Raw genomic sequence first — 24,915 nt, 5'->3', positions numbered from 1 at the left:
ATAAATATTGTTTTTCAAGAACGTTTTCTTGGAGAATTCTTTTATAGCCAAATTTATTTACAGAGTTCAAAAAGCGAATTCTTGAACTGTTTATTGCATACTTTAGAGGTCAACGTTCTACCAATTCCATAATTACAGCACCTGGCATATAAATTTTAAGATTTGTTAACTTTTTTCGGATTTAAATTGTTAGTTAATTCTATGCAACTTTTGTCATCTTCTTTCATGGAAACTAGGTTTTACAAAGATTAAAACTTTATAAATAGCACCATCTTTAATCTAATATGTGGCTATTACCCTCTTTATATACTTCAATTGCATCAAAATTTATTTATTTAAAATTATTGAGTTATTTGCCGTGATCGCAATCTACTTAAAATCCATAACATCTTGCTTTTGATCCGGTTCAACAGTAAACTGCCAATGAAAAATAAGGTCCTTGGTATTATCTAGTCAAAAGATGCCTAGACTTTCTCTTTCTCAATTTGAAGTATTTTGTCTTTATTTTACAATTCAATATTTATTGATTTTAAAAAGTCACAAAGCACCGAATGAACTCTGTAAATTGGTAAGTTTGATGACCGACTGATTGATTGCGTGTGGTTAATTTAAGGCCAAGTCAATGTGAACTCTTCAAGTAAAACTAGATAGGTATATAGACTAACAATTCCAATTATATTCTGCTTGATTGTAAAGACGAAAATTCATTAAACAATTTCTTGTTCTAACTAGAGATTACTTTTATTTTTAAATAGTTTTTGTGGAAACTTTCGTTTAAATTTGTGGTGAATTATGAATTATTTTTTTATTCCATTTGCCTACTTTGTTGGGTTTGCAATTGGAATAAAATTTTATACCATTTAACCATTAGCCTTGGGCATGGACGAATCCTGTGAGAAAGTCGATGATTTCGAATCATTTATAACTTTTTTCATAACTTTATACACACAACTAGCGAGTAAACGAAATTTCCGTATAAATCCTCATACTTACAATATGCCATCTTGAGAAAATTAGTTAAATTATTAAGTCGAAACTGTTGATTTTTTGATTGGACCCTTCCCCTAAAATATTTTCTATATCTCTCCATGGCCTTAAAAAAGGGATATTTAAGTATTTTTCTAAGGAATATGAGAAAAATATTGAATAAACCTCGTATCGAAATAGTTGTAAGACAAGATAACCAAGTTTAGAAAGAGAACTCAAAAGAAGAATACTGAATGCCTACAAATAACTACAATCTTATTCCTTCTACGCCTTAAGCTTTTTAAATTAAGAATAAGAGAGAAAGTCCTTGGTTTATTTTTAAAAACCTTTGGAAAATGTCAAACCGATTGTTTCTATTAGGATGGTAGTTCTTGTTGAAATCATTTTTAGATTATCTAACTCAGATAATGTCAAAATCATTTTAAAATTATTTAACTGTGCTTCCAAACAAAACTCAAAAGAAAAACTTCAGCTTTGAACTGAAATTCCCTCAAATAACGAGTTTTTCATGCCTCCAAAACAAAAATAACTAGTTCAATATTCAATATTCAGGGATTTCAGTCAATCGTTTCTTGCCTTGCTTTTTAACTATCTTTAAACTACTGTAGTTCCTTAGAATTAGACATACAGCGCCTGCGCCAATTTTGGCCACAGACAATTTCACATCAGCTGATGGTTTAACTGACTCAGAGACCACCTTCAATCCATTCAGTTTATCTTTTGCATTGTTCTGGCATTTATATATTTAACTAGTTAACTGCGTAATTTTTCTTTTGCAAGTAAGTGAGAAATTGCATTCCATAAAACTAAAAAAAAAAATAAATATCAAAAAATTAGTTTCCAAATGTATATCAAATCCAAATAGGTTTTAGTTTTTTTCCTTAAAGTTTACTCCCCTTTTTCGATTAAAATCAAATATTTGACCACCTGTTGATTAAGAAATATAAACCCAAGCAAAGAAAAAAAAAACTTGAATCTAAATGCGTTGATTTTTCTTTTCATTCGAATTGCAGCTGCGCGAAAAATCAATAGATAACATATGGTTAGAAGCCCCAGAGATCCAGAATCGACGATGAGACATAGATAAGAGGTAAAGGCTGCTGGTGTCTGCTTTTTGCTGCTAGTTAATCATACGCCGCGTTGGCCACGCGACAAGCATTCCACTTAATTGGCCAAGACCCTGAACTTTGAACTGTGTGAGTGACCTCTCTGCTGACTACAAAATGGCACGCTTCCGAAAGGTAACTGAAAAGAGAATAATACAATTTAAGCAATTTGTCATAGACGACTGGCAAATACTCTACTATAACAAAATTGGTAAAAGGGATTTTAATTAATCTTTTGGTTACAAGTTTCATATTTGAAGTGGAAATTTCATGATTTATTGTTAATATATTTCGCTTCTATAAATACTTTATAATAAATTAGCATGTACTCATATTCAAAAAGGCAGTAAATGTTAAAAAATATTACAATTAATTGAAAATTGTTGAATTTTTAGACTATTAAAATGGTCTTAGGCTAACTTTTGAAGGAAATAAAAAGCTAGCCGTTTGTCCATATATTGAAAATCAAAACTTTTCTTATCAAAAAACTTTTCTAAACACTCTAAAATTGTAATTCTCTCAGATTCATATTAATAAAATTGTTTTCTGATATCCAAGGCTGATTTTACCTTCCAAAATTGCATAGCATTTGACATAACTGAATCCTCCATTGACTAAAAGTATCCTATATCCATTTTGAAAAAAATTTTCTACTCTAATTGAGCTATAGTTTAGATTTCATGGAATAGTATTCATGTTTATATCAAATTCATACCAGAGTTGCATCAGAATATATGCTAGACATAAATTAAAAATGAACAGAAACATAAACGAAATCCATTTAAAGTTCTTATAACTTCCCGATCTGTCTTTAAAAGGAGATTGCAATATGGGTAAATTTAAGAACTTGGTAGAAATTTTTACAAGTATAAGTAGTTTTAAGTTTATTTATCAATTAAAAATATTACAGAGTCTATAGAAAATTTGGGAAATTATGAAATTCTATAGTTATCATTGCTATATTTCAGGTCAATCGGTCATATATACCTCTGAAATTTTCTCAGGTTTATGTCTCTAATAAAAGTCCCAAATTTGCATATACCCAAATGACTTGATAGGGTATAAGCGTAGTGGGAGGTTGCGTGTGGGTGATAATGAACTTAAGGATTTCCAAGAAAAGGGAACTTTCTGTTGTTGTTGTTGCTTGAACTTGACGTCCTTGCACTGATGACCAAAGCCAGGGCACGTGCCACAACTGTTTCGCCTGCTCAAATGATGGATGAATGGATGAGCTTAAACCTCACCCCCTCCTTATACTTCTCGTTCATTAAAGTCTCTCTTATTGTGACTGTGTGGGGTGTTGGCTATCTACTGGAATTCAATTAGCATGCAAGGCACATATTGAGGCATCAGTTTTTGCTTGTGTTGTTTCTGTTTTTATTGCATTTGCGTGCCGGTTTACCTTCAAAAATATTTGTACAAAATTCAAATTCATTTTTATTTGTGTTTTTGTCTCATTCACAGCAGGTGAACCAGCGTAATAGCAACGAGGAGCTCGCATCATTATTGAAATCATCACCAAATATTTTGGAGAATTTCTCCTACGACGATATACCAAAGAAACCGCTAAAAAGGATGGCGACCACGCCCATTAGCACAAAGAAACCAACGCCACCGATATCGCCAAAATTCTGTGAGACTCTCGAACGTCATGCCTTTATGAGGAATGTGATCAATACACCGAATCAAATAACCGAGCATCGTCGCTATTCCAGTCCCGGGGAGAAGGAGGCTCATGTTAGACGCAGTTTGGAAGAGATATCCAAGGATATCAAAGAGATTGAACAGTTTGTTAGTGCCACTGAGGCGATTTTTGAACAGGAAAAGGCACAAGAGCAGCAGTTGCAGCTTAAGGAGAGGGAACTGGAGCAAAAGGTGGCTCGTCGGGATAAGGAGAACAAAACCCCAAGTCCGGTGAAGAAGACCACCTATAAGATCAATGCCTTTAAGGCTCCGGGACGGCGGCATCGTCCACATAGTCCGAGATTCTATCATTCGCGTCTATATTTTCGTAATGGACGCATTGGATGCGTCGATTCGGAGCCCAGTCAGAGTAATATAGGAGCCACTCATGCCCTGGTCAAGCATATATTAAAGAATGAGAAGCCTCTGGTCAGTCCGGATAGTGTACGTCGTGTCTTAGAACCGGAATGTTTTGAAATGACTCCCCTGCCTGGAGCAGTGCCGATTCATCAAGGAAATACAATAGAACCCCATGTGGATCCCATTGCTGTCCAGAGAGCTGAAGAATTGGCAGCAGCCACGGGTCAGGTGGTTCTGCCTGAGCTTGATCAATGTGATCCCTGCTCTCAGCCCATCATTGATGAGGACGAAAAGGATGTGCAGATCTGTTATAATGAATCGCCTGAGTTGCAAAATGAAGATCGCAATTTGGGGCGACGTTCGCAACGTTCCTCCTCGCTGAATGAAAGTGAAATTGTGGCCGTTTTGGAATCCGATGTGGATGCCCATCGTCCGAGCAGCAGTGCGGGTAGTTTGGATTCCCAGGGTCAGCAATTTCTACGTGATCAAGTGCGTCATTTGGTGCGTCGTTTTACGGCTCGGGCCAATAAGGTCAAGTCACGCATAGAATTGCCGCCAACACCGTCGAGCAGTAATGCCAGTTCACCATCTTTACCGCCACCCACCAATGGGGCAGTTGCTGGAGGATCTATATTGCACTCCAGCACCAAGAGTTTGCATCCCTCGCCGGAGAATAAGATACGTTTGGTTCCTGCCGGCCAATCCCCATCCCATCATCGTGGTCGTCTCTTTGAAGCGGATACACCACGTTCGAATGTCTGGCTATGCTCGAGTTTGTGTGGCGCCAACAATGATGAACGTACTCTCGATCCGCAGGGCAAGATCTATATATCCTGGTTATGTGTTGTCTCTGTGTCGTTTCTCTACAATGCCTGGGTCATTCCGTTGCGTGCTTCGTTTCCATTTCAAACTAAAGAGAATACGAATATCTGGTTGGCTTGCGATTTCTGTGCGGATATAATTTATCTCCTGGATGTGGTCTTCTTTAAACATCGTGTTATGTATCTTTTCGAGGGATTTTGGGTCAAAAACAAAAATCTAACGCGGAAGAATTATATGCGAAAACTGCAATTTAAGGTGAGTTGAGATCATAATGAGGTCTGCCCCCCTAAAGTATGCATTAATTGGTTGTAAAATTATGCAGAAAATTTTTGGTAGTGTCGAAAATATTGGCATAAACTACAATTTTAATGTTAGCGTATTGAGATTTCACAGGCAGTTTTGTAAGACTAAAAAATAATTTTGATTTTTTTCCTTCTGCAATTTGACCATTTATTTCTTGTAATTCGCAGAGAAATGTAAAATTTGACCAAATTGCATACTTTTAATGGTTCGATAAGTCATTTTATTTTACCATTATAATTATATTATAACTCCGATGCATTAAATGACTGATAGACGATTCAAAATGAATTAATTTTAACTAAAATTCTATAGTATATTCTAAAAAGTCTTAAATTTCGGCAGAAATTGAACAAATTTCAGCCAAAACTCGAGCACTTGGGCATGCTTTTAATCTATTTTCCATTAATGAAGTGGATTTTCACGAAATTGTGCAAAAATGTGCAAAAATAAAATAAATATTATTGTATAATATACATATTGACAAATAAGACTGCATACTTAAGTGGACGTAGTTACTATATATTATTCCTTTAGAATTTGTTAAAGTTTAAAATTTCTTTATAAATTTTGAAAGCAAGAAAAACTATTTTTAAACTGCAGCTCATTTTTGAATTCTTTATACTCAGAGCGAAATCTTATCTTAAACCAAAATTCTTTATACACAAATGTTTATTGCATACTTTAGGGGGCATATTTACACCATTTCAAAAAAAAAAAAAACATTCTATAAACCATGTTTGCAAAAAGGGCTAGTTTTTAGCTACAACATATACAAAAATTAGACTTCCTATAGCATACTTTAGTGGGCGAATTTCACTTCGTTTAGTCTATAAAAGATAATTTAAAACTAACAATTATATCTTTTTAGCTGGATCTCTTGGCCCTACTTCCTCTAGAGCTATTTTATCTAAAACTTGGGACCAATGCGGTTTGGCTACGTTTTCCACGTTTCTTTAAGATACAAAGCTTCTGGGAAGTATTTCGTCTATTGGATCGTGTCATATCTTCGCCGCATTTTGTAAGTTCAAATTCAAAAATATTCCCCTATAAACATTTACTAAATAATTTTTTCTCCTTTAGGTGCGAGTGGCCAAAACCCTTACCTATATGCTCTATATGATTCACATAACCGCCGCCTTGTACTATGCCTATAGTGATTATCAGGGCTTGGGTCAGAATCGTTGGGTCTTTAGTGGCAAAGGGCATCCCTATGTGAGATGCTTTGCTTTTGCCACCAAAACGGCAACTTCTATAGGTAAAAACCCCAAACCGGAACGTCAGGGGGAATATGTCTTCATGACAGTGGCCTGGTTAATGGGTGTCTTTGTTTTCGCCTTGCTGATCGGTCAAATAAGAGATATTATATCGACGGCCACGAGAAATAAACACGAATATCGTCAATTAGAAGATGAGACTTTGGAGTACATGCGACGCTTGAATCTCTCGCAAGAGGTTCAATCGAGGGTCAAAATGTGGTTTCAATTCACCTGGGAGCAGCAGAGAACTTTAGGTGAGTTGGACTTTTTACTAGCCTCCATTTCAACTCTCCCTTCATACAAAATCTCTCTTTTTTAGATGAATCTAATATATTGGATGCCTTACCCATTAATCTAAAGACCGATATAGCCATCTCTGTGCATATTCAAACCCTATCGAAGGTGCAACTTTTTGCTGATTGTGAGGAGGCTTTGCTCCGAGATTTGGTCTTGAAATTACGTGCCGTAACCTTTTTGCCCGGCGATTTTGTATGCCAAAAGGGTGAAGTGGGTCGTGAAATGTATATTGTTAAACTGGGTCAAGTCCAGGTGATGGGTGGACCCAATAGTGATGTTGTCTTGGCCACTCTCACCGAGGGATCCGTCTTCGGAGAGATCAGTTTACTGGGCATCAATGGAGCCGATCGTCGCACTGCTGATGTCCGCTCCAAGGGCTATTCGAATTTGTTTGTGCTCTCGAAATCGGATTTAAATGAGGTTATTGCATACTATCCCAATGCCCAGGCCATATTGAAGAAACGGGCCCGCCAATTGATGCGTAAGAATGCGGCTCGGGAGCGTGAGGAGGAACGTGAAAGAGTTCGCAGTGCTTTGCAGGCAGATGTGGTCATTGGTAATCCGAAGACACCAGAATCGGCACCAAAACTACTCCAAACAGTTATCCAAGCTCTGCCGTATGAGTCACCTGCAGTGGTTCTTATTACACGGGGATCCAAACGTCTTCGTCGTAAACGTCAATCTCTGCAAATGGAGACTATTGTGGAACCCTGCATGGATGTCAATGGAGCAGCCGAATGTGAACAGGACGAGCAACAGAATATTCGGGATAGTTTCCATATGAAACCTGGACGTGGTTCACCCGATCTTCTATCCTCTATACAACAGGAATTAAAATCCAAGCACAAATTCATTAATCTCACCGATTCGGAAAAGGCTCTGATTCACATTAATCAGTCGACAAATAATTCCATGGAATCTGTCCAAGAGGATGTCTAAGATATCGCCAGAGTTTTATGCAAAGTATATATAAACCAAATATAAATATAATAAATGTCAATAAGCTATTTTCTCATAACAAATTATAATTATTTTTTATTCAGTTGGATGTTGTAATTGAAAAGCAGCCACAACAGAATCTTTGATGGTCGAGACCTCTGCCATGGCACCATTTCCCGTATCACCGCACATCAAAGTCTTGGAAATGCAGGGAATTTCTTTGTAACCCCAACTGATTAGCTTATCAATTTGCTCCTTTGTAATGGGATGATCATACATTCGGGTATTCATGGCAGGTGCGAAAAGTAATGGTTTCTCCAAATTCCAAGCGCGTACAACACACATCACGAAATTATCACAAATCCCCTAAGTTGTGTCACGAGATCAGATAGAGAGTTATCTTTGAAGAGATAATATAATCGACTTCTTCATTTCACTTACAGAGGCTATTTTGGATAAAGAATTTGCACTAAGTGGGGCAATCACCAGAAGATCCGCCCATTTGCCCAAATCAATATGGATCACAGGATCCCCGCGTTTATTCCAATTAATCCACTCATCACGATTATGATAGATAGGAACTGGAAAAGAAGATTACCCTCGTTAAGATTGAGATTAAGAATCTTTGAAATCTTATTCTCACCATTTTCGGGTATTTGCTCTAGTTCAAAAAAATGTTTGGCTGCTTCGGTAATGATAACTTTTAAATTAAATTTATAGGGTAACTGTTCATCACTTAAAGCGATTATTAAGGCAGATAACTTAATGGTAGCCACACTTCCGGTGGCTGCAATAATCACATTACGTTCGGGTTTCATTGTTGTTCCTTCTGCTTGTCCTCGAATCCCAATTTCGACCACTCAGTTTTTTCCATTAAATTGTTTTCCATGCGACAGCCAAGATAAGCTTGAGCCTCCACCCGGCACTGGCTATTGTCGTGTGCGTTACGGCGCAAGCAACTAAAAGATTAAACCAAAATATTGCAATCCTCTCCAGCTTTAAATTTAATCTCACAAATAAAATTTCACCTGGAGTAGATAAGAAATTGCTTCTTGCACAATCCCTCGTGGTCCAATGGAAATGAACCCTTCTCCGGTGGTGTTGGTATAAACTTCTTTTGGCTGTAGATTTGGGAAGTCATTTAAGATAATTCATTGATAAAACTCGGCGTGAAGGTTGTAAAAAAAATTATGAAATTTGTATGTAAATAAATAGAATGTTCTCCAACTCGAGGGCTGCCAACTCGATTTTTTTCTCATTCACTCAATCAACTTTGAGCACCGGTGTCAACAAAGAGTTATCGATAGTCGGGCGCGTAATAGTAAGTCGATTTCAAATTTTTAAAAATTCTGCACTTTTTTGTTTGTATATTTAAAAAATACAATTTTACATGTTCAGTTTACTAAAATTAACTATAAATACGTATATATATATATTTCGTTTATATATATATATGATTGCAGTAAAAGTAACTACGTATATTGGATATTTTTACTTTTATTTATCTATGAATGATAAAAGAAAACTGATTTTAGGAAAGAGAGAAAATTAAAATTATTAAACGCAATATTACTGAGGCACTTTTTGGTGTTTATAACAATTAAGAAGACATTTGAATTAGTTGCATTTTTTTCCATACTTTTTCTTACGGCGTGTTTTATGTGTTGCCACAAGTATTGCTTTTTTGTTTGTTTATGTTTTTCTTTTTCTTTGTTATTATCAATTAGAGAAAATTTTGGCTATATACAATTGGCAACTAAATGCTAAAATCTGAGGTTATTTAGTTCCTCTCTTTTAAACTAGATTTTAGGTAAAATGATTGCATGTTTTTTAATGGTTTTTAAATGATGATATTTTGTCTGGTTTTTTTTAAAGTTGGGTTTTTAAATTTGGCACACGGAATTAATTTGTTTTGTGTAGATATTTAAAGGAAAAACAAAAACCGATATGAATATTAATTTGTTGTTTTTGTTGTTGCTTATTAAATAGCTTATTATTTAATTAATTACTTGCTAATGTTTTGTTTTTGTTGCAGTCTATTGTTGCGAACAATTCGTCGTCATCTGCTGGCAAAAAATGAAACTTAACGAGATCGTACTAACTTTGCCATAAATTAAAAATAGTTAAAGCCTTAAATGACCAATTTTAAACACACATATATATACAAATTAGTTATATATAGAAACTTAAAATAAACTTTAGATATAAAAAAATAATACACAACGGACGAAAAGGAGGGAGGGAAGGAAGGGAGGGTATTGGGGGTATTTGTTCTACATGTATATCTCAAAATGTTACGTAAAACCACGACTTGGCGACTGCACGGGCGATGGCGGCGGTGGCAGCGGTGAGAAATATGTGGAACTTCGCGATGATGGCGATGGCGGACACGAGGATTCGGGCACTATACGAACATCGCTGTGGTAATGTGATCGCGGCGTTGGCGGCGGCGGATATGGCTCACTATCGTAGCCATATTGCAAACAAGCAGCGGCCGAACTGGATGAATGTTTGGTGGCTCCTCCATTGCTGTTATTACTATTCGATTTACTGGTATAATTCGAATCCGATTCATCGCAAATGTCGGTGGAGCATGGAGTCGGCGGTGGTGGCTGATTGATAATCTTATAGTGTCTATACGGACGACGTGAACGTGTTGCCGGCGATGGTGGTGGATTAATGGGATAGGCCACCATGCTGCTGCCATTTGTGGTGGAACTCGAAGCTCCTGTTATATGATTTCTATCATAGGAGTTCATGCTATTTCTTGAATTCAAAGTAGACATGCGCACGGCATCAGCCACTGAGGCTATTTTAGACACCCTTTGCGATTTACTAAGAGTCGATGGCGATAAGGGATCCGAGGCCTGATCATCCTTGGGCTCAGTGCGGCTTTTGCCAATCCGTGTGCGACAAAATTGCAATAAATACACAATCGAGAATATTGTAAACATTGTGCCACCAATCAGTATCATAAAGGCCAGCTTATCCGAAGCTGGAGCCATGCGACGTTGTAGGCAAATGTCAGGTGATTCATCAGCACCATCGGCACAATTCTCCCAGTTATCACAGAGCAAGGCGGCGGGAATGCATAGCTAAAGGAGAATGGCGAAAATTGCATTAATCTTTTTGCATTTCATAGGACACCTCTTTTTTAGTCTTACCTTATTGATGGGACACTGGAACTCCCCAGGTCTCTTGCAGCAGTCAGCCTCATCGTGGCCATTGGCACAATTGGTGGTGCCATCGCAGACCAAAGATTTGTCAATGCATTCGCCGGACTGGCAACTAAACTGATCCGGGCGACAGCTGGGACAGCCCACCTCATCCGATTTATCAGGGCAATCCTTTTGACCATCACATCGCCAACTGGCTGGTATACAATCATTATTCATATCACTATTCCCAGCCACCGGTGCCACACAGGTGAAATGATCGGGTCCACAAGCGGGCAAGGCGCCGCAATTCTCTTTATCCTCGAGTAGCATCAAATGTTTGGGACACGAGCAAATGTCACGAGTCCTTGCCATGCCCTCGCCGCTGGCTATGCAAATGTGTGAGCATTTGGTACGACTATGCAGGCAAGTATGATTCCGTAGAAGCTTTGTATCTGGAGTCCAGACGGCACGTACATCTGTGATCTGGGGCAGATTTCGTAACTCCGCCGAACGGCGTTCACCCGTCACCGTGATGCGTTCCACTCCCGTCTTGTCATCCAACCAATAGACGAATCCGCCCAAAGCTGCTATATTAATCACTTGGGATATGTGCATGGACACAAGAGTTTTCCTACAAAGAAACAAACAAACCAAGAACTTTAGTAAATGTTTTCCAGAAAGATTTTTCCCACTCACTTATTTTTGCCATTAATGTCCATGGCATCGATTCTCTTGCCATGGGCATAGTAAATCATATCCGATTGTTGATCCAAAGCCAAAGCGGTAACACCTTCTAGCTTATAGGCCAACTCTACACGTTCATTGCCATCGACTCGGGCTCTTATAATAGCCTGATGACTGCCCACATCGGACCAGAAGAGTAAACGCTTCTGGGCATGCACGGCTATGTTGCGCGGCTTCTCCGAATCTCCCGTATCGATCACTCCAATGGATTCACCCAGAAAACTGAAAAGCAATGCATTAGAATCATTTAAAGGTAAAAAAAATATAATTTTCTTAAACTCACCTCGTGACATTAATGCTATTGGAGTAAGAGCATGACCAGAAGAGCAGACGACCAATTATATCAATGGCCAAGTCAAAAGGTTGCCCGGAATTGACCAATAAAGTGGTTTTAGTACCATTGGCCAAAGAACGTTTAATGCTATGACTTCTGCCCTCAATCTGAATTGGTGTAAAAGAGAGATTAGTTCAAGGATCTAAACAAATCGTTTTCCACGACTTACCCAATAAATGTGATGCGTTATTGGATCATAGTCCACCGCTCGTATATTCTTGCCCGAAACTGGCAATGGCACATTGGGACAATCTGTGGCGTTAGGTAACAATCTTCCAAAACTATTCCTTTGACTAAAGATAATGTAATTGCGTGGAGCTATGCAGGAGGTGCCGTCTTTGGCCAGCTGATAGTGTGTGGGGCAGGCACAGACCATGCCTCTTCTGCTGGGATGTGCCAGACAGAGATGAGAGCAACCGCCATTGTTTACCTTGCAGGGATTCACACCCGTCTGACGTTTATCATTGAAGACCAACAGCGAGGTAATGTAAGTCATTCCCGAGTGCACCAAACTACGATTCTGGCCGGTGGCCTTATGGACACGCTCAATGTCACCCGTATTCCAATCACTCCAATAGACATAGTCCTGATACAGGGATACGGCATACGGTTCATCAATGTCACTGCTGACCAAAACCTGACGCTTACGTCCATCCCAGTCGGCAGATTCGATTTTCGCTGGCCTTGACTGGGTAGCCCAGTAGAGACGTCTTGTTTCCTGGTCAAAAGTGAGACCAGCCGCATGATTAGCTCCCGCTATGATTGTCTGCAACTCATTGCCATCCATGGTGGCTCTTCGTATAGAGTCCGATGGTGATTCTGTCCAATACATGTAACCACGTCGCGGTTCAAGGACTAGCGAACGCGGCTCCTCCACTCCCTTCCACAGCAGGACCCGTCGACTGCTGCCATCAAGACGGGCAACCTCAATGCGACGGGCCTCCGCATCGGACCAATAGATATTATGACCCAGCCAGTCCACAGCAATGCCATCGGGTCCAATAAGACCAGAATCTACAATTCTCTGCACATACGAACCATTGAGGAAGGCCCTAAATATGCATTTGCTCTTCTGATCCGTCCAGTAGATGCGCCTCTCGGCCACCGAAACATCCAGAGCATGAGCATCACGCACATCCTTGAAAGGAATGCGTTCATCATTGTGATTGCCTTCATTATACTCAATCGATATGCGTCCAATGTGCTCCTGGCGAGAGAAGAGCAAAAAGGCAGCAGGAATGACACATGTTTTCTTATCATTAGCCAATTCATAGTCAATGGCACAGCGGCAGACATAATCCCGTGGACGATTTAGACACAAATGTGAGCAACCGCCATTCCCCACCGCACAGGCATTCTGTCCACGAACTTCCCTCAATCGGGTGACTTTCAGACCCATTAAATCCGGATACTGATCGACAACAACAATGCGATTATTTCCCGTGATCTTGTGAGCCCGATCAATTGAGCGTCTCTGCCAATCCGTCCAATAGAGATAATCATCGAGTATGCTCAGACCAAATAGATGCTTCAGATTATCACTGATAACCACCCGACGATCGGAGCCATCCATATTGGCCACCTCAATCTTGTCCGTCTTGCCATCACACCAATAAATGGTCTTTGCTTCAATATCCAGGGCAATGCCATTGGGCCATCCAAGATTCTCGGATACCAAGACCACACGCTCAGAGCCATCGAGTGAGGCTCGTTCCACCTTGGGTTTACGCTCATTCCAATCGCTCCAGAACATCCAACCCAATGACGGAGCCACTGCTATAGCTCTAGGCTCCTCCAGATGCTCATAGATCAAAACTTTTCGTGCTGATCCATCCAAGCGACAGACCTCAATGCGATCTGTTACCGTATCTGTCCAATAGAGATTACGCGCCAACCAATCGAGAGCCAAACCATCCGGATGACGCACTTCGGAGGTGACAAAATCCATTACACCCGTGCCATCGGCATGAGCACGTCGTATGGTATAGGCTTCCACATCAGACCAATAGATATGCTCCTCCACAGGATCATAATCTATGGCTATGGCATATTTCACTTTGCCAAGGGGTAGTGGGAAAATGGTGTAGTCGGGAGAATCTAGGGATATCTTACTAATCTGTGTCCGTTGGACAATGAAAAGCATTTCCTGACTCCCATTGGCACATTGATTGACAGAGATTAGCTTCACACCCGTCGGGCAGGCACAACTGTAGCCCTGACTATTTGTGGAGAGCAGGCAGAGATGCGAACAATTGCCATTTTGATGGGCACACGGATTATACTCATACGGTTGTAGGCTCGCATCCCATGCCCTTACCGAATTCGGGGCCTTGGGGGTGTCTATCAACTCTTTCAGTTCACGTGTCTGCAAATCCAATGCATTCAGGCTACCCCTCTGCCAGTCAGTCCAATACAAACGATTATCAAAGTAAGTTAAACTAAAGGGATACTTTAGGTTATTCACTATTGTCCTTCGGTTACTGCCATCCAATTTCATCACATCGATGAAACGATTTTTGCCATCTGTCCAATAGATTAGTTCACTTGACAAATCCACAGCCAGCCCGTTGGGCCAAAAGACATTATCTTTGACCAGAGTCATACGACTCAGTGGATCTCCATCCATGCTGGCTCTCTCGATTTTCGGATATTCTCCCCAATCGGTCCAGATGAGGAACCGTTTGGCTGGGACAACGGCCACCGCTCGCGGTTGATCCAAATCCGTCCAGAAGAGCACTTTCTGATAACGACCATCCAGAGTGGCCACTTCAATGCGATTTTTTTCACCATCCGTCCAATAGATTTTATCCGTATACCAATCAATGGCCAATCCTTCGGGCTTATCCAAACCCGTCGATATCACAGTCTGTTTGGGTCCCTGTTGCCTTGTGGTGGAGTTCATTTGGGAACATTCGATTATCTCACGTCCGCAATCCGTCCAGCAGACCAATCCTCGTGCATAATAAAAATCAATGGCCATGGCCTCAGCCAGATCCTTGACAATTACATCGATTTGTGGTCCGCCCGTGGGTCGGCTTATATTGGCAATCTGAATGTCATGGCGTGTTGTAAAGAGCAATGTGGCCGGTGTATTGATGAAGGCATTGGAGGGGGAAGACAACAACGATGACGATGATGATGATGATGAAGAGCTGGATACCAAAGATGATGATATGGGGCCATGTACTGCAAGACAAAAATGGAAGAGAGAGAAAGAGCGTTAATTAGTGCTGCTAGAAATAAATAACAAGTTGTTTCTACCCCTTCTCCCGCCCCCTCTCTTAAGTCGAGTGGTTAACAATACTTAGTTTTTAGTTAAATGCAAATTGCAACTACGCCCAGGCACACAGCTTTTTGTTTGCATCATGGGGTGTAGGTGTGGGTGTGTGTGTGTGTACATATATGAGTGTGTTTCTGTGTGTGGGTGGTTGTGCTTCAAGCTGCAGTTGTTGCAGCAGCAGCTGCTGCTGTTGCAGCCTGCGCTGATCTAATTGCTTATGAATAGCCCTGAGCACAACAAGATATGTCAACAGGAACTAAAAAAAAAAACTAAAACGACGTTTTTATACCCTTTAAAATGCATTTCTTAGATTAGTTGTTAGTTAGATGAAGACGAAAAAGGAAATCAATTAATTACCAGAAAACCTTTAATACTTAGATGGTAAAATAGAATAGAAGTATCATGTAACGATAACGATTGATTTTGGTCAGAAAAAAAGGGGAACCCGTTTTGAGCCTTTAACCTCCAAATTAGCCTCAATTAGGGCGCTACAATTTGATCTCTAATTAGGCATCTACATCCTATTGTATCCTATTAACCAGAACTTTGATCTAAAAGTATAGTCTATAGTTAGTTAACATTAGAGATAGTTCTGATCATTCAGTGTTCTACTTTTTCCATGTTCAATACACAAATTAATCATTGAGTAAATTGAAGTTTATAATAATAGTTCTTATGTATCAAATTATTTTTTAAATTTGAATTTTAATTGTTGATTTTGTAGCCAAGAATTTAATTGAACTTTAGCCAACACACTTTTTAGTAATCGATACGGCCAAAAGTGATTAGCCGAACAAGAATTATTATTTTTCACCATGAACGGATCAAGGGGGAGTCCGGGTGGTCTAAAAATATCAATAATTCAACAACTTTTTGACTTTTTTTCATGTCTGTATAACCCCAAAAAAAAAAGGTCCCAAAGATGTCGTCCAAATTTAAAAAGGGTTTATATTGACAAAATGTCTTTATTGAGAGATACGCAGAATCTCCTTGGGATCTCCTTTTTTGTCCCTCGAATTAAAGGATTTCTAAAGAAATTTACAGACTATTTTTACCTTTAATATAATGATTACTTGATTAATTTCTTTAAGATATCTTCTGAGCTCCCATTTAACCATGATAATCAGCCACAAAAGATGTGTGCTTTGAAAATCGTATAGAATTTTCAACTCTTTGACACTAATATTTCACAAGAAACCAACTAAAAGGTCTAAAAGACTATAAATTGTCGATATACTTGGAAATTGTTCTAGAAAAGTTTTACTAAACCCCTAATGAACGACATATACGTTTTCCAAGTGTTAAATTTGTTTACAGTAGGTAGAGTGAGTTTTGGGCAATTTGGGACGTGAAAAAAAAACAAGCTGGCCAATTTAAACATTGTGCGACCATGTATATATATATGTAGTGCAACAGGAGGTCATGTTGCCTTCTCCTCCTCTGCGTGAGTGACTCCTCACACCCTTCACCCGTCAGTAGGTAGGGTAGTGGTAACCTGGCAGTTGGTTTTATTGTATACACGGGGCATTGCAATATTTATGCAGTCGAGCGCAGCAGGAGGCACTCAAATAATCCATCAAGCTCGAGGCTAGAAGGCCTTACACTCTTTACCCTTACCCTTACCCCAAACCCAAACCGCTTGCGCTCAGCTGCAAAAATGGTGACATTTTGTGTCAAAGTGGGTTGCAACAACTTTTACTCTAGAGCTAGGAGCGCTACAGTTTCCCCCACAGGGTCCCCCGGAGAGAAGGTGGGCTCAGGTATGAGCAACTGTTCAACTGCCAACTGCAACAAGATTTATGTGCCAAGTGTGCAAAAATTAAGCAAACATATAAATATTTGCATAGACACACAACACACGACAACAACAAGAGTGAATGTAGAGGAGGAGGAGGGCTGAACTGGGCGTAAAAGTGTGACTTCTCTCTTCCGATAACAGACCTAATGGTTGGGGCAGAGACACATAGAGAAGGAGGTGGACAAAACCTCATGTAATACCTTTCGTTGATGATACAAATGATACTTGCATTCAGTTTACACGAACTGAAAATCCTTGTAAATAATTCTGATGCAAATGTCAGTGAAGCGTTAAGAAATCAACATCATTATTAACAACAGCAACAACAACAACAACAACGAGAGAAGAGAAGCAGCTGCATTTGGAGCTAGAGCTGGAAACTGGATGGATGAAGACTGCCACTGCACAGACGTGCTCATCAACTCGAGTACCGAAGCCCAAGAAGAAGAAGAAGCAGCAGCAGAAGACCTCTCCCCATAACCCTTTCGCGCGTACACACTCGACCGAAATTGAAATGCAGCTAGAGACGATGTCGACAACGGCTCCAACTTCAGCACCATAGGTCCATAGCCATCTCCAGTTCCATCTCCATCTCTTGCTGTTATATTGCATTGCCTGTTGGCTGGGGAAGAGCTTCATTCAACAACAACAACAAAAAAAAAAAAAAAGAGAAAAACTCACTGGAAAAATATTTTAATTATTAATGTATACAACAAACTGGGGTTGCCAGTTTGTGGCAGAGGTTCGGGATGAAGAATATGACGGAACTTGGGTCTTAGTTTAGCATATTTTGTACCCAGTACTCCAAAAAGGGCAAAGCGTATGGGGAAATCTAAACAGAGGTGAAACAGAGCGGGTTTAAAATTTCAAAAAGTCCGCAAAAAATTACTTACTAAGGTGGAAAAGCACGGGCTGGATGTCCAGTTAGTGAGTGAAAGATCGAAAATGAATGATTACATAAAGGCTTCATAAGTAATTTTCCAATCATTTCTTTCTTATCATTACTTCCAATCATTCATCTAAAACTTTGTATTCGTTTAATTGTAAAATTTATTCCCATTATAGCTCGACACTACGAGGTACTTCTAAGGTCGATGCTTTCGATTCGGAGTAGGTAGGTTGATTTTTGTTCGTCCTTTTTTAAATGGCCAACGCGGATGCGCTTATATGAATGATGCATAACGACGGATTGGGCAGGCAGGTCGCAGCCACGACTACTAGAAAAATGGCATAATTCGGTTGACCGAGTCGACAGCAGGAGAATCAGGAATAGTGGGTGGTCGGATGTAGAAAACAACAACCAACGAACAACAACAACTACTCTTAAATGCTAAATGAGTGCAAATGCTGGCCCATTGTTAGGGAGGAATGAGAACAAATGGTAGCGAAAACTTTAAGCAGAACACGGGAAGGCAACCCTTCCCCATCGTTCCCTGCCATACAGGATGTTGCACACTCGGCTGCCTCTAACCAACACTGGCAGGTTGCCTGCCAGTCAGCCAGTCAGTCAGTCAGCAAGCACTCTAGCTCCAGTCATGCTGACTAGCAGCATTATATTGTGTGGGTCCAGGATTGGGTGGGGCAAAAGAGGCAGCAAGAGAGCAGCAGCAGCCGCCGTGGCAGCAGAAGGAGGCTAGTTGCAACGGAAGTTGCAGCTATTTAAATGTGTTGAAGAGGAGTTTTTCGCAGTCGACGTTAACAACCATCAGCCAGCATCCAGCTAACGTCTGGCAGTTGTTGTTCACGGTTGGAGGCTGAAGGACAAAACTATTTTACCATATTCATCCGCTCTCTCCACTCACTCACTCCGCTCTTTTCACACAAATTCAATTAAATGAAGGGATTTTTAAGCTTATGAATAAATTTTAATTAAACGTGCATTAAAATACCATTTTGAAAAGGAAGCTGCTGCTGCCACATCAAGTGCATACAATTTTTGAAGAGAAAGAGACAGAGAACAGTCTCTGTACTTTACTGCAATCTGAACAAAATCTGATCTAACATTTTTCCTTTATTCGGTTCATCTGTTCAGATGCAAAAAGTGGCTAACAAATCCTTTGTTTCATCAATCATGCGTTGACACGCCAAATCCGCCCCAGAAAGTCCCTTAGTCCACCTTAGCCATTCAAGTCACCTGCCAAACACACGAAACTGAACTGAAACCCATAAAAAGCTAACTCAGTCAAAAGAACTTTTCAAAAGAAAGCAATTTTGTGAAAATTTAAGATGTGTGTGTTGCGGGCAAAACTTTGCAGAATCAACAGCAGCAGCAGCAGCAGCAACATGAGGACAGCTATAATAACAACAACAAGACCAACAACCAAACCAACCATGCCATAAGCAAAGCAAAACAAAGACACAAACAAAAAAAAAATCCTTCAATTTGAATTAAAAACTTTAAGATACTCTCAAATGCATGAAAATGCTTTAATTTAAATTATGTTTGCTTATGCTATGACCAGTTTTTCCTATAAAGAAGACTTAAGTCTCTTTCCTATAAAGAAGACTGCACTTTCTATGGAAATCCCCGACCTTGATCTTATTCATATTTCGACATTTCACACTTCATTATGTTTTTCTTGGAGCCGATAATGTTAAGATAACTTTTAGTCTAAAGAGGTCCCTGATTTAATAACCTTATTAACCTATTGTGAGGGTTATTCATCTTTCTGTTAATATATTAAAAATGTTTGATTTGGGGATTATTTTTTATATATATTTCGAAAAACAAATTCTGAGACTGCGTTAAAGAAAGTTACGTTGAAAAAAGTTATCCCATTTCACCCTAGATCCCACAAAATATAAGTTTTTTTAAATTGTCGAACCTTAAGTATATATCTCCTCTCATTCCCACATTATCTTACTAAAAGATCTAAATACGGATCGAGCATATACCCACGGATATATAGTTTAAAGAATGGTATTATATTTGAAGCTTTAAAAATAAAATTGCTAAGATACCTGCTAAAGACAGGTAGAGACAGTCTCACAGTTCCAGTCGTTCATTTAAATTATCAACTCAAGTGGATGGAGCGGAGAGGAGCGGAGTGGGTGAGGGGCAAAAAGCCAAGATGTATGTACGACGACGAGGAGAATCCACTTAACTTCAAGTTAACACATATGCTTGGTTGCCTGCCTGACTGCCTTGATAATAATAACGACGACGACGACGACAATGATGATGATGAAGTTTCTCCTTCTCCTACTTCTTTAGTTTACCAAATTGTTAATGGTTATCAAAATGTAGAAGAGAACACAGAAGCTTCTCCCCCTTTCTTTTTATTATTTTGTGTTTTGTTTTTCGTGTTTTTTATTATTTCTTGTGGAGCCCTTTGTCTCTCTTTCGCCTTTTTGTGTCTCATTTCCTACCGAAATTGCAAATCAGTTCTGGTTACCATGGCTACAACAAGATGCCACCAGTTTTTGTATGCACCGTATGTAGATAGCCAAGTTGTTGCCTGTTCTCTGTTGGTCCTTTTTGGTCACATGAGATACTTTGGGCTGTTGTTGTTGTTGATTTTTCTGTGTATTCCTTTGACTTAATTGCATTGCGGAACGTTTCGACATGTTTGGGCTAAAGAACAACAAGCATATCGCATATTTCAGTTGTTTTGTTTGTTCTTCAGTGTTGTTAAATGTCCAAAAAAAAGAGAGAGAGAAAGGAAAAGAGTTCCTCTGGCATAACGGAACACTCCGTATCTGCGTGTGTGTGTGTGTGTTAATCCAATTAGTAATCCATTGCACAGTGTTGCAAATAATTACTCATACACCTACTTAAAAATGTAATCACCGCGTGCGAAAAGTATCTCTCTGTCTGGTCTGGGGGATCTCCTCAACCCATATGACAACTGGCCATTAACGTAAAAAATAAATACACTATGATGATAATGACGATGGGAACACTCCAAGTAACAGCCAAATTGCCAAGTGAGTCGATGATTATGTTGCTGACAGGCATTGGCTTGGGCTGGGTTCGAGTTTGGGCGATGGAGCGTTGAATAAGAAAAATCAACAAACCACAAATCGAGTAAATGGCCAGACGACGACAACGACGACGGCGGAGGAGGAAAAATGCTAAATAAGCTCTGGCTGGATGGCTCGTTGGCTGACTGGATGAATGGAGGAGGGCATGGAGAAGGGGGCCCCCAAAATGGAAATCAACGTGTGCATGAAAAATTGTGTTGTGTGAGTAGCAACAAGCATTGCAAATTTTGTTGGCCAGCAAACTGACTGACTGAATGACGGTCGTTCACTGGACGTAGTGAGCTTAAAATGCATTAAAACTCATATCAACACATCAACAAAAGCAACAACAACAACAGGAACGACCAACGTAGGAAGGACTGAACAAACGTACGTCCGTCCGTCCGTAGTCGTGGAGCAACATTCGCATTAACATTTAAAAAGTTAAGCACAAACATGGAAGAGGAGGCTTCACATCATCAACAACAACATGAACAACATCATCATCATTATTATCATCATCCACATCATCATCATCAGGAGCAACAGCATCCGCATCCTCAATGGACAGCTGGCACTTGTCTTCACCGACTCTCTCTCCCACTTGGGAGAGGGTTAATGTATAAGTTTGTCGGTAAGAATGCTTCATATACAATCATTTCATTTTGTTAATTGAAAAATAATTGCAAAGTTAAATAAATAAAGTAATTTTAAAGAGTTTTCCTTAATAAAAATTGATTGATCCTAATTGGAAGGTTCTAAAATGAAAAATTGTTGAAGAGCAATCTTCTAAGCATGTAATAGTGTTGAAAAATTACACTTACAGCATGAAAAATTAATTCAATATATTAATGTGGGACGCATATATAATCCCACTTTCTTTCTCCAAATTCGTAGGCCTTTTTACTTAATATTCCATTTAGTTTTATTAAACATAATTTATTATACATTTGTCACTTAAATATTGCATTAGAACACGTTCATCACGACTTGACGCCAAAAAAACTCTCTTTTATAACCTCGATTGTTTGTCGTCGATATCATTGATAACTTTTGGTTTATACACCTCTGAACTAGTTCAATACAATCGACCGCTTTTCGTCTTTCGATCCATTCCCGCATTAATATGTTTAATATTTCATACCTAAAAGTAGTCTACTGGGATTAGACTTCAATCGTCTAAGAAACAAAAGTTTTAAGAAACTTTACAGGGTCACAACTTTTCAAGTAGCCTTCGTAGAGTCTGAAAGTCGTAGAGTCGAGTAGGTACTAAAACAGTGTTCCATAATTGTTATAATAAGCAAATTTTAACTTACGAATGTAGGAAAAGGAAAAGAGACTGAAAGATTATATTCATATTTAAAATGCGGGGCAGAAAAGTTATGACCAAAAGCTTGTTGAAAATTGCCTCAAGTCTTGTGGTCGGTCAGACTCATTGCCCTCTCACTTACCTCCTTTTTTTGCCCCTATTCGTTTTGCTTGTTCCTGCCCTTGGGCCACTTATCAGACCCAACATCATCAGTAACAATGGCCAAAGTTATCGACAACAACAGCAGCAACAAGAAGAACAACAAAATTGCAGCTGCAACTTCAGCCCCAAAAGTGGAAATTGCAATTGTGCCCAAAAAAGAGGAAAAAGAGAGTTGAAGAAGAACCCCCGAGGAGGAAAGGAAGGAAGAAACGTACACTGAGACTTTACCTTATTCTTATTTTCCTTTCGTTTTTTGTGTTTTTTTTTTCTTTTGCTGGCATTGTTGTGGCTCTTGGCCCTCGACATCGATTCATGTTTTATTTAAAATCTTAAACATTATATTACAATGAGAAATGCTTTGGACGTTACTTGATATGCAGATGATATGTATGAGGGACAAGCCAAAACAGAAGACTGGTTTTCTCCAACAACCATGGATGACGAAAAGGGGAAGAAGAAGGTGGGAAAAAGACAGAACAAAAATGAAGTCATGAACTTTATTTTCTCTCAACTCGTTAGCATCAACACCCATGGTTTCCCTCTACCCAAAAGAAAACGCCATTAACTCTCCGCACAGCATGCAATTTGCACGTTCAGAAAGACTTGCCAAAACTCCACTCGTTCACGCTTCAAGGGATCGGACGACGACGACGACTGGGATGACGACGACAAAGCAGCACCAGTGGCAGCAGCAAAACACAAAAAAAATTGGTACAGAGACAGAGACAGAGAGAGAGAGGAAGGAAAGAAAGAAAGATGGAAAAAAAAATCAGCATTCCGTAAATTGAAGGAAGGAAAGAATCGTGCCAAAACTGTTGAAAATGTTGCACAAACGATTGGGTTTGTTATCTTTTTCCAAAAAGAAAACGTGGCTGAATCTCTCTTCGTTTCTCCCTGTGTGTGTGTGTACGACGAAAAACATAAAAAGACGACGGGGAAAAGACACAGCCAGCCAGCTAGCTAGCTATCCAGACTAGCCCCCGTGTGCCTGTGCGCCACAAAGATGAATGCTGGCTGAATGCAATTTTCAAAGAGTCGTGGGGAGCCAACTTGAGTGGTGCTGGTGGTGGAGGCGTTTGGGTTAAATATATGTATGTATTTCTTTTTTTTTTTCGTTCAGCTCATTGGTAGCAAGTCGCCTTTTGCGAAATGGGAATCGAAATTGGAGTGGGAGTCAAAAGTTGGATTGGAAATGACAGTGGCCTAAAAGCAAATCGTCGTCGTTAGCATCCTCTTGACTTTGGTTTGTGTGGAGGTGTGGAGAGGTCAGTTAGATAGGTAGCTAGCTAGCTGTCGGGGCAATACCTAAAAATTTGCATCAATAATATAAAAGAGAAAGGCATGGAACTATAAAGGATTGGCAAAAAAATATAGATATATTTCAAATCAGTTAAATGTGTTGGAAAACCATTCGAGCATTGAAATGTTGTCTCAGGTAGAAGAAAATCGCAGATAATTCATGTATAAAAGTTATATTTCCTTTGAGTATTTGCATAATTTTAATTGCAGAACATTAGTCCATGCGAAATAGTGTTGGAAAATCACATATATCACAATTTTGTTTTTAGTAAATCTGCCCATTTTAAAGAGCATATAGAAGCAATGAACAGAAAGTTGTAATATTTTATACATGATGCATCTTTAAAAGTGTTGATAACCGATTGTGAAAATCTAAACCAGTGCAGGAAAATGATATATACATCTTTCGTGCCATTTTCCAGTGAAAATTTGTACAATACTTGATAAAGTCCTTTATTACAGCAGTGTTGAAAAATTGACTTTAAATCATAAAAAGCTATTGTTCATCCATATCAAGTGCAGACTACTGTTTTTCAAAACAATAAACTGGATATTAAGTGTAACATTTCGTGTGCCTATTTAAAGAGCTTTACACGTAAGCACTTCCTAATTAAATACTTGTGCCAAATACGTGACAACGAGAGCAAGAACGATGAAATGCAAACGCAGCAGCATCAGCTGCAAACCTAGCAAGCCTAGTCAGCGAATAAAGCGCAGCATCATTATCAGCAGCAACATTAATAGACGGGGGCCATAGGCAATGGAATAGGAGAAGGAGATGCAGAAGGAACAGGACCTGCACCAGCATCCAAGTACTAGTACCCACATGCAGACAAGCACATGACCATGCTCAATGTTTCTCATAATCATTCATAGACTGAACGGCACGAGTGAGGAGGGAGCAAGGGGAATTAAGGTAGGGAAGGTAAAATGATGATGATGATGATGCTGCCTCTGTTCACCCTGCCCACACCACACAAATGCTGAGTCGAGGCAAAGTTGAGGCACGACAAGCAGAGAGTTGAACCACCATTCATATTATGATAACGATGTGGGTTGGTCAGAAGCAGCAGCAGCCAGTCTGCCATCTATCGCACAGGTCTCGCTTGGAAAAT

At 39.5% G+C, this 24,915-nt stretch overlaps 4 protein-coding genes across 6 annotated transcripts in view; 1 reads left to right on the top strand and 3 right to left on the bottom strand.

The window, feature by feature from the left end:
* Positions 1 to 2,006: 2,006 nt before the first annotated feature.
* Positions 2,007 to 7,819, top strand: LOC6640993 (cyclic nucleotide-gated cation channel beta-1). The gene is made up of 5 exons (XM_002063869.3): positions 2,007 to 2,228; positions 3,558 to 5,213; positions 6,130 to 6,279; positions 6,342 to 6,771; positions 6,837 to 7,819. Exons 1-5 carry the CDS (start codon positions 2,211 to 2,213, stop codon positions 7,751 to 7,753), a joined length of 3,171 nt encoding a protein of 1,056 aa, XP_002063905.3. The 5' UTR covers positions 2,007 to 2,210; the 3' UTR covers positions 7,754 to 7,819.
* Positions 7,820 to 8,571, bottom strand: LOC111518420 (phosphopantothenoylcysteine decarboxylase). Its single transcript, XM_023175053.2, has 3 exons — positions 8,397 to 8,571; positions 8,195 to 8,334; positions 7,820 to 8,119 (listed from the first exon to the last, which is right to left on the bottom strand). Exons 1-3 carry the CDS (start codon positions 8,569 to 8,571, stop codon positions 7,850 to 7,852), a joined length of 585 nt encoding a protein of 194 aa, XP_023030821.1. The 3' UTR covers positions 7,820 to 7,849.
* Positions 8,568 to 8,997, bottom strand: LOC26530001 (cytochrome c oxidase assembly protein COX19). The gene is made up of 2 exons (XM_015178699.3): positions 8,782 to 8,997; positions 8,568 to 8,712 (listed from the first exon to the last, which is right to left on the bottom strand). The coding sequence occupies exons 1-2, from the start codon at positions 8,892 to 8,894 to the stop codon at positions 8,568 to 8,570; spliced, it is 258 nt and encodes an 85-aa protein (XP_015034185.1). The 5' UTR covers positions 8,895 to 8,997.
* Positions 8,998 to 9,851: 854 nt separating this feature from the next.
* LOC6640991 (low-density lipoprotein receptor-related protein 6) overlaps positions 9,852 to 24,915 on the bottom strand; it is a 31,684-nt gene continuing 16,620 nt past the window's right edge. For all 3 annotated transcript variants that reach the window (XM_023174990.2, XM_023174991.2, XM_047009795.1), the window contains exons 3-7: positions 12,159 to 15,175; positions 11,939 to 12,096; positions 11,608 to 11,877; positions 10,918 to 11,542; positions 9,852 to 10,848 (exon numbers count right to left, since the gene is read on the bottom strand). In XM_023174990.2, the coding sequence (XP_023030758.1) occupies positions 10,048 to 10,848; positions 10,918 to 11,542; positions 11,608 to 11,877; positions 11,939 to 12,096; positions 12,159 to 15,175 (4,871 nt within the window). In that variant the 3' untranslated portion in view covers positions 9,852 to 10,047. The remainder of the gene's footprint in view (positions 10,849 to 10,917; positions 11,543 to 11,607; positions 11,878 to 11,938; positions 12,097 to 12,158; positions 15,176 to 24,915) is intronic.

Source organism: Drosophila willistoni (genome assembly GCF_018902025.1).
Source record: "Drosophila willistoni isolate 14030-0811.24 chromosome 2L unlocalized genomic scaffold, UCI_dwil_1.1 Seg168, whole genome shotgun sequence".
Classification (NCBI taxonomy): Eukaryota; Metazoa; Arthropoda; class Insecta; order Diptera; family Drosophilidae; genus Drosophila; species Drosophila willistoni.
This window is presented reverse-complemented; position numbering and strand designations above follow the sequence as displayed.

What these genes read in the sequence shown, in the direction of transcription:
- LOC6640993 (XM_002063869.3), top strand. An exon ending in TGCGAAAACTGCAATTTAAG is followed by an intron (nt 5,214 to 6,129) that starts GTGAGTTGAGAT and finishes ATATCTTTTTAG; the next exon opens with CTGGATCTCTTGGCCCTACT. An exon ending in TCATATCTTCGCCGCATTTT is followed by an intron (nt 6,280 to 6,341) that starts GTAAGTTCAAAT and finishes TTTCTCCTTTAG; the next exon opens with GTGCGAGTGGCCAAAACCCT.
- LOC111518420 (XM_023175053.2), bottom strand. Translation starts at nt 8,571, where the DNA reads ATGAAACCCGAACGTAATGTGATTATTGCAGCCACCGGAAGTGTGGCT. An exon ending in AGAGCAAATACCCGAAAATG is followed by an intron (nt 8,335 to 8,396) that starts GTGAGAATAAGA and finishes CTTCTTTTCCAG; the next exon opens with TTCCTATCTATCATAATCGT. An exon ending in CTTTATCCAAAATAGCCTCT is followed by an intron (nt 8,120 to 8,194) that starts GTAAGTGAAATG and finishes GACACAACTTAG; the next exon opens with GGGATTTGTGATAATTTCGT.
- LOC26530001 (XM_015178699.3), bottom strand. Translation starts at nt 8,894, where the DNA reads ATGACTTCCCAAATCTACAGCCAAAAGAAGTTTATACCAACACCACCG. An exon ending in CAATTTCTTATCTACTCCAG is followed by an intron (nt 8,713 to 8,781) that starts GTGAAATTTTAT and finishes TTAATCTTTTAG; the next exon opens with TTGCTTGCGCCGTAACGCAC.